We start from the raw sequence: 8,770 nt of genomic DNA, 5'->3' as shown, positions 1-8,770 counted from the left end.
AGAAGCTCTATGGAGGAAAGAGTGCCTTGTCAAACCTCACAAGGTGCCCTTACAGTAGATCAGACAAGATGAATATACTGACAATTTTCATAAGCAATGACCTGGATTAATCTCGCGTTCCAGCTGATGCAGATTTATTTTTAGCCAGGGTTCAATAGTAGAGCGTGCAGGAGGCAGGGTACATCCTGAACACTGCTAATAAGTCTCTTGCCCCGAGTCTGTTTGATTTCTAAAGAATTTAATTAACTTTGCAGTAAGGCAGTTTATGCATCTCTGCCGGCATCTCTTTTGTGAATGGACATTAATGTGTTGCTTCGGTGGCACGTTAACATCAACGACGCATCGGCATGTCTATGCAGTGAACCGACCGGATAAAGAACTGCTGGGCGGCACGCGGGATGCGGCTGGGGATTACACAGACTTTGCACCGGCGAGTGGGGACGGATAGTCGGCCTCAATTTTCTGTTTCGATCCGACAAACTCCTACATTTATCACACGCAGAGGCTCGTGAGGGAAAGGGAGAACATGGATACACCGGCTACTGTAAATGTTCTTTATACAGGGAAGGTCACAGCTGCTTGTCTTTGCTTCCTTGAGCAGCACAGCTCCTTTAACATGACATAACTCCTGGGGATGTTTTTATGATGTCTCCCCCCCCCCCTGTAAAATCCTTCCAAGAAGCCATGTAATATAAATGCCACGAGCAGCAGCAGCAGCAGCTCTGTCACACATGTCTTTTGTTATCTGTCTCTCACAGAACCTGCTCACTCTGCGGGGGAGACAGGGGATCTCCACCAATTTAAGCTAGCTGCATTGTTTTTCTTGTTTCTAATATCCTGTGTGCATGTGTGTGTGTGTGTGTGTGTTCAGCACCGGGTATTGTAGTGTGGAAGTCCATTTCTGTCCAAGCAAGTGGAGGCGCAGTTCTGCAAAGTTGCAACTTGGAAAAGAAAAGGACCTACATCCCCTCCTGCCTGCTTGAGTCTTACCTGCCCTCGAACACAACGCCACAGTGTGAGACGCTCCCCAGTCCATTACCTGGTGTGTCCCTCCCTGCAGGGCGGCGCTGCGAGGCTTCTAACACACCTCCTGCAGATGTGTCAGCATCTCTCACCGGACTCAGTGCTCCTCTCGGCCCTCATCTGGCAGAGGAAGAGGTGGAGGACCAAAGATCTCTCAAACACCATCCTGGTAATTAATTTGTGTGTTTTGTTCTTTCAATATGTATAAAGAAACAAACCTTGCGATGAAATAGTGAATATCATTCAGACGAGTTTCCTGTTTCAGTTGTCATTGAGGTCCGGAATTGGAGGACTGGAATTTTTTGAGTACAAATTAAAAGTTCGATTGCTGATGTGTGTTCCCATAGCGACAAGCACTCCAAAATAACACAGGAGATTTAGAATAATTTATTTTTCCCAGAGGTGCATTTGGAGGGCACAGGGAGAATAAGAATCACTTCATTTGTCCCAGAGGGGCAATTGGAGAATCAGAGCCACTGCATTAGCATTAGCATCCAAGAGGAGATCCAGCATTTGTAGATAAAACTGTACAGCCTTATAATAGACCGGAAGTGGATACAAATGGCTGTACAACTATAAATATTTGTACAAAGGCCAGCGAGAAAATCAACAAGAGGACAGCGTCATCGGATGGGTGGACCTGAGTCATCTGACAAAGAAGAGCAGGGAGAAAGGACGCAGCCTTTTGGTGAGCAGATTGAGGTGAAGAGGGTGTTGGATAATGTGTTGCTCACCAGCACCCTCTGTGACCTCTCAGTGAGGATCCACGATCTACCAGATGAGTTGGTGGTTGAGGTGTTTGGGGTCGTCAGCTTCTCAAATCATTATATGGGGTTGAAGGGTATTGAAGCTGGAGGAGAAATCTGCAAACAGGAGTCTGACTGAGTTGTGGGGGTTTGCAGATGTTTGTGGACGGAGTCAGTGATGAATATCTTAGCATCAACCAAACCGCTGCCTGCCCGGCACGCAAATTGGAGAGGATAAACCAGGCGTTCAGGTACTCTGGTAATGTGAGTTTTTACGATTCTCAATGGCCTTAATCACCAGAGAGGTGAGAGTCACAGGCCAGGGGTCGTTCAGCACCTTTGCAGTGCCCTTCTTTGGGACGGGAATCACTGTAGAGGGCTTCCACATTTGGAGCACTGTGCTGCAGGATAGTGAGTTTTGGAAAAGGAGATGTAGTACTATTCCCAGCTGCTCGGCGCAGTGCTTAAGGCTCCGCCCGTAAATCCTGTCAGTCATTTTCTTCAGGGCTCTCACTCCTCTGTGTCGAAGGGCAGGGCAAAGCTGTCCGGCTAACGCCTCCAGCTGGGAGCCGTTGTCACTCAAGCCGAGTAAAGAAAGAGTTGAGGTCATCAGAGAGTGATGATTAGTTGCTCTCTGAGATCTGGTTGGGTGAACGACTGGGGGGGGACTTAACGGATCCCATATTTTTGATCCTCTGCTAAGCTGAGCGGAGGTCCCCTTGAGCAAGGGTTCGGGGCAACCTCGCTCTTTAAATTCAATTGCCGTTTTTATGTCACATTTGACCTCCTTGTTAACCTTCTTCTTCTCAGCCTCGGAGCCAGTTAAGAAGATCCTTTATTCTCGTTTCAAATCTCTTTCAGCTCTTTGGAAGAGTGGGAGCGACCTTGACACTGTCAGCACGTTTAGCGAGACGTCCGTGCCGACAGCCGACAACTGACCCAGTGCATCCCGGATAACGTTGAGCTCGCTGTGAGGAGACAAGCCGACGACACGCGGCGCCCGAAGAGGAAGAGGAGAGCCGACTGTGTCAAAGAGGCACTGCCGCAGGTCGGCCAGCAACAACACGTCCCGCCTTGCGAAGGTACTGAGACGCAACGGGGAGAAGCTGACAAGAATGTCATTGACACTGAACCTGAACAAATGGGCGAACAGATCCAACGTACCCAAAGGGGGGAGACGACTGCGGGAGAAGGGGTGGGAATAATTCTTCACCGGTGGCTGTTCATAAGGAGGCGGAGGTGCAAGTCGGTGGGTCAAGGAGGGGGACTGTCCTCCCAAGAAACAGATACCCGAAAGATGTGGCGGACTGCTCGCATATTGTGTCAGCGCCGGCGTGATGGGAAAGCAGGTGAAGAGAAGTATCAGGAGGAGGAGCAGCAGAGTGAGTAGATGGGGGTCAAGAAGATGCTGGTAGAGGAGGAGGAGCACATGTGACTGAAAAGAATTGGTTTTGAATAAACTTCCTGACATTTGTACCTGTGGGTTCCTATCAGGGACGAGGGAGCACTGGCAGCAAAACACAAGGGAAGTCCAAGGACGTAAGGGTGAGCGAGCAGCTGAGGAGGCCATTGGGGACAACGGTGAGCCTGCCACTTAAGTACCTGCTCAAGTCCAAAGAGGTGTCACATGACTGCCAGTCACCCAATCAGGATGGAGAGAAAATCTCGCAGGAGACCCAAGGGGGCGATGAGACCTTCAGGGAAACACAGATGGTTGATGTATCTAGGGATAGAAAGGAAGAGACAGGCCTCAGTTTCGCCATCAAGCAGTTTTTGTAAGTCGCTTTGGATAAAAGCAACTGCTAAATGACTGTAGTGTAATGTAAAAGCAGGTAGAACAGGCCAATCAGGACGTAGCATGGAGCAGCTGGGTGTCTGAAGAAGCACAAGGGGATGGGACATTAGAGGTCATGCAGGCAAGAATAGGTCAGTCTGTGTTTTTTATTTACAGAAACCCGCAGAGTGGTAATGTTGTGGTCTTAGCCCCATGTAGTGTCAAACTACTGCGAGTGTCTTTGCAATTAAGGTCACAGCTCCCTCTCACACTGTGGCGCCATATTGGCAGTTTTCTCTTTTTTTCTTTTCATTTTTCGAGCCACTAATCATTCATAGTTTGATACTGCTTGTTTTAGGGTCAGCAAGACGATGCAATATAAGTGGATGCTAACCTAGCTAATAAGAACTAAGCTTGTTGTTCCAACATTGGAATGTCAGTATGCCCCGTTTATTAGCATCTAAACCAGCAGCTAAAGTAGATGATCATGGAGCTCATTCCTTGGTGAAGGCACCTTTTCGAGGTTGAAGGTTGATCACTGTCACACACACACGCACACACACACACGCACGCTTCTCTTACCTCTGAATCACTGCTGCTTCTTAGCCTACTTATGCCAAGTTTGCTACTTGCACCATGTTTCTGTGCCCGTCAAGGAAATCATATCACCAAATGGATGTCACTGATGGCGAAGAGGCGTCCCACCAGCAAGTGTGTGCAGGACACCCTGAAAGACCTCAGGTGGGAAGAAGCTGAGTGGTTCTTTTAAAACGGCTTATGTTCCATTTTGTTTTTGTATTTTTACGCCTTTACAACAACTTTGTATTCGTGCTGTGGTCAAAGTTTTCTTCGTGTTACAACCTGACGCCATGAGCGGCATCACGAGCCACCAATGAAGACTGCACTTTATCCTTTTTTTTGCCGACATCATTCGTTCATTGCAAATGTTTGATGGCAGATTTTTTTTTTTTTTAACATTATCAGTGTGAACTGTCAAAAGCCTGTGTAATTTGAGATCATAGCCTTCAGGTTTCGGACCGATATCATTAGGTGCTTTTTTCATGTTACTTCTTAACATTTGGATTTACAATTGCATAATAGTAATTTTGCAATCCTGGAATTAATAAATCTTTGGTTTGATTTTGATACTCTGGAACTGATAGGAGTGTCTTGTATGTGTTCATCTTTCCATGTCAAATGAGTTTTCAGTTGTTGTCTTTGTTTTCTACATAAAACAACACGTTCAACAAAACAATACTATTTTGTGCATCGGAGGTTTGTTTTATCCGCCTAATATGGATGCAGGTGATGACTTTTATCAACATTTCTTCATGAAATTGACAAAAAGACAGAATTTTAAATGTGATTTTTTTGTCTTCAAATACAAATCAAAAGTGAATACATTTATAATAATTTGATGCTTAAATACAAGTATTGTGAACAACTATCACTAATATTCAAGTGAAGAAATTCAAGTCCAGTTGCCAAGACAAGAAGATTTCGGCAAGAATTCACCATGACTGAGAACCTCTGCAGACGATCTGACTGGTTATTTATACAATTCAGTATAATTACCTTCTTGCCTGGACAATCAGTTCCTGGTTTCATTTCTTTTACTTTAACCATGATTTCATAATATGCAAAATTTTCTTAATGTAGCCAAGACATCATATAAAAAGCTATTTGTAAAATGCTGATTGAGACTTAGCAGCAATGACAACAGATCCCATAAAAGGCTGTTCAAGTAATTTGCTTTATCCATTAGGTTCTATATTTATTCCGCATAGAATCAGACAATGCAGCAAAGTAGCAATGAAGGAATTTATTTTATAACTTGAAAAACGGAAGAAAATTAATTAATGTAAAAAAACAAGCGCTCCTCGGTATTCAAAGGGCGTTCTTAAAAAACCGTCCATTACGGTAAAATGTCATTACGGTAAAACGTCACTAACCGGAAGTAAGAACAAATAGCAGAAGATGGAGCTGATGCTAAGATGACCGAGAGCGGCGTACAGGTGAGAGACTTCACAAAAATGGATAAACAAATTAAGATAGCTTGACTTTAACTACCTGGATTTATTCGCTGAAATCTTTTCGTTTGTGTTCTGAACTTAAAAATAAGACTCGCAGTTATCAAACGGAAAGTGAAAAGCTAGCCTTGTGTTCATGACTTCGGAGTCATACGGTGGCAAATACAACTTTTCGATATATGTTTTAAATTGTATTCCGACCTTTTTGGGTTTACGAATGAGCCTAAAACTCTGACATCGCGGTGAAGTAAACATTGTGTGGAACAGAAAGCCTATTCGGTTTGTTTTCTTTTGTAATGGATATTTCACTGATCGTGTCGACTTGCGTAATGATCCACAGGTGGCGCTGTTTCACTTAGCATTAATACATAGCGCTGGTTAAATCATACACAGAATAGAATATTTAAAAAAAATGCTTTTAATCGTGCCATAATGGGGAAATGTCGATTCAAAAAGCTAGCTGTTCATAGCAGTTATGAAAATCATAAGTTGAAACAGGAGCATTAAAAAAAAAAGTTTAGCTTTTTGCAGAGTACCTGCTATGATTATCTGTGCTGTTGTTAGCATAAGAATAAGAATAAGAAAAACTTTATTTATTCTGAACTGAAGGAAATTGTTTTACCAGAATTACAAGAAAAACATAACAATGATAAATAATTGTAGAAAACTGTATAAACAGATAAAACATATATATATATAAATAGTGTCTTGAGTAACACGTGAAGACTTTAAAGTGTCTTAAGGTGAAAGATAAGGAGTGCACAAGAGTATGAAAAAATATTGTACATGGACTATTTACAGTAGTTATATGGTCATCATACAGTAAAACGTGAGGTTTATGGGCTGCAGTTGTAATCGCCTGTCTAACTTGTCAGCTTTTCGCTCGCCTGGAGGCGCGTCCTTGCCTGAAAGACGTTGAACCTCGTCTGTTTCCTGATGATGGAGGTCCAAACCATGGTGAACTACCACGTCCACTCCGTCAGAAGATATCCGTTGCCGCCCGCATGACCTCTTTGTTTTGACTTCGGTGAACTGTGTCGTTTCAGGGGATGTGGTGGAGCTATATGGGACGGAGGGAACAGGTGAGATCAGGTGACAGGAGGCTGCCAATGTGAAAACTGCAGCCGTCATCTTTGTGTGTGTGTGTTTGTTTGTGTGTGTGTGGTTTCTTTTTCAGGTAAGACAGAATTGCTCTACCATGTACTCTGTCGCTGCTTGCTCCCGGCCACGGCTGGGGGTCTGGAGGTGGATGTTGTGTTCATAGATACAGATATCAGTCTGGACATGTTTCGGCTGGTCACCATCCTGGACAGCAGGCTGAACGCTGGTATAGTTTTTATACATATTTTTTGTTATGTATTATTATATATTTATATTATTACATTTTATATAGTCTTGCCATTGTCTGTCTTCTGTCTCTATTTATTTTTATATTCATATTTATTTTCCTTTTATCATTTTTATAACCGTTATAACCGTTTTTATAACCGACATTATAACCGTTAAGCTACTGTGACAAAGGAATTTCCCCTATGGGTAACAATAAAGTTTATCTTATACAGTTTTCGTTTGTCGTTTTTTTTCTTGATTTTTATGTTATTTTTCGATCATATTCTAGTCATTTAAAAAAACGCCCTCTCCGCTCTCCTTCAAGCGCCCTCTACTAGCTCCCCTGGTTCAGATGAAGCAGCATTGCGTTCGTGTCTGTCCCGACTCCTGGTGGTCCAATGCTCCTCGTCCTCCCAGCTCCTGCTCACCCTTCACTACCTGGAGACCTCGCTGGTGTCACGCCCCAAGCTGGGGCTGCTCATCATAGATAGCATCTCTGCATTCTATTGGCTGGACCGCTGCGAGGGGGGGGCCAGCGTCTCCAGACAGGAAGAGCGGCTGAGCAAGTTTGCAGACCTGCTGGGACGACTGCTCAGGTAGTTGCCGTTGAACAGAGGTGTTCAACATGAGGGTCTGATGACACGTTCAGGAATTTCTGGGTTTTATTTGCCCATAACGAAGTCCTTATAATCCTGTGGAGGTTTCACAGCTCCAGTAGGAGGTCCACTTGGTCCTGTAAGAGATTCTAGATTACCTGAAGGCGGTTCTGGTTTGGTCCCGACGTAGGTTTCAGTGGATCATTTTGGAGGTTCTACTGATCGTGGTGTTCGTCTGCTCATTTCGAAGGTTATAGTGATCCCAGGAGGTTCTGTGGAAAGCTATACCACAACCAAAGTGGTATAGTTTGGATTTGACATGTTCTCTGCCTCCTGAAGAGAAGTTCTAGGAGGACATCAGCAGGGTTACTCAGTCGCTACTGACCCCATACGCGATTCTTCCTCACAGGGATTACAGACTCACTGTCTTCGCGTCTTGCCACGCCATCAGGAGGAACCACAGCGGACCCTCATCTGCCTCCTCTGAGTCCGACCGGCCGTACCTCTGCCGCTCCTGGCAACGCCTCGTGACGTACCGGGCGACCTGCTCCCAGCAAGAGCCTTTAAGTAACACGGCGGCGGCAGCGGCAGGAGGCAGTCAGGAACCAAAGGGGCGGCAGGTTTTCACCGTGCACTGCACCTCGTGCTCGTCCAAGACTTCTCACAGGACCAGCTCCTTCTGTGTGACAGATGGCGGTGTAGAGTTTCTATGACTTAAAGTTGACGATTATGTTGAGAAAACTTTAGGAAGTTTATGTAAAATCTATCTGTATGCCTTTTTAAAACTGGTTTCCAACCAGTGCGGTCGCATTTCAAAAAGACTGAGGTGCTAAATGTTCCAGTGATTCTCACTGCACATCCTTTATTTTTTTATTATTTTGAGATATTTCTGTGATAATAAATCCTATCCCTGATCTGACTCAGAACTGCGTCTGGTCTGAATTAAATATTTTTATTTTTGTCAATGAACAGCATGACTTGAGATGTCATGACTTAGTGGAAAGATAAACGCAACAAAGAAGATTTTCTTTTTTAGAGCAACAAGATTCGTGGTTTTATTCATCTCGCTCGGGTTGATCTTTACGAGCTTTTTTCGTGCTGATTTAAAGGTAATTTCCTGCCATTCTGCCTGTTGCATCCTCCCCCAATTATTTTGAAAACAATGCAATGAATAAGCTGCTGATAAAAAACAGAAACGCACCTATAAAGGGAAATACTAGTGAATAAAGAAAATTACTTGATCATGGGGGGGGTCTGAACTGGTAAAGGTAC

At 44.2% G+C, this 8,770-nt stretch overlaps 1 protein-coding gene and 1 long non-coding RNA gene across 3 annotated transcripts; both read left to right on the top strand.

Moving 5' to 3' along the window:
• The first annotated feature begins 814 nt into the window (after positions 1-814).
• On the top strand, positions 815-4,765 carry LOC147231678 (uncharacterized). 2 transcript variants are annotated; one of them, XR_015106450.1, is made up of 4 exons: positions 815-1,192; positions 2,631-3,151; positions 3,264-3,350; positions 4,200-4,765. It is a non-coding gene; the product is annotated as an uncharacterized LOC147231678 (long non-coding RNA). The 2 variants fall into 2 exon arrangements; XR_015106449.1 differs by having other exon boundaries at positions 3,264-4,765.
• Positions 4,766-5,485: 720 nt separating this feature from the next.
• On the top strand, positions 5,486-8,421 carry xrcc2 (X-ray repair complementing 2). The gene is made up of 6 exons (XM_086150311.1): positions 5,486-5,558; positions 6,449-6,530; positions 6,620-6,655; positions 6,751-6,900; positions 7,228-7,498; positions 7,908-8,421. The coding sequence occupies exons 1-6, from the start codon at positions 5,538-5,540 to the stop codon at positions 8,209-8,211; spliced, it is 864 nt and encodes a 287-aa protein (XP_086006437.1). The 5' UTR covers positions 5,486-5,537; the 3' UTR covers positions 8,212-8,421.
• The last annotated feature ends 349 nt before the right edge of the window (positions 8,422-8,770 follow it).

Source organism: Fistularia commersonii, chromosome 8 (genome assembly GCF_037954325.1).
Source record: "Fistularia commersonii isolate RoL2024-O1a breed Wild chromosome 8, RoL_Fcom_v1.0, whole genome shotgun sequence".
Taxonomy (NCBI): Eukaryota; Metazoa; Chordata; class Actinopteri; order Syngnathiformes; family Fistulariidae; genus Fistularia; species Fistularia commersonii.
The sequence above is the reverse complement of the archived record's forward strand: the minus strand, read 5'-3'. Positions and strand labels throughout refer to the sequence as shown.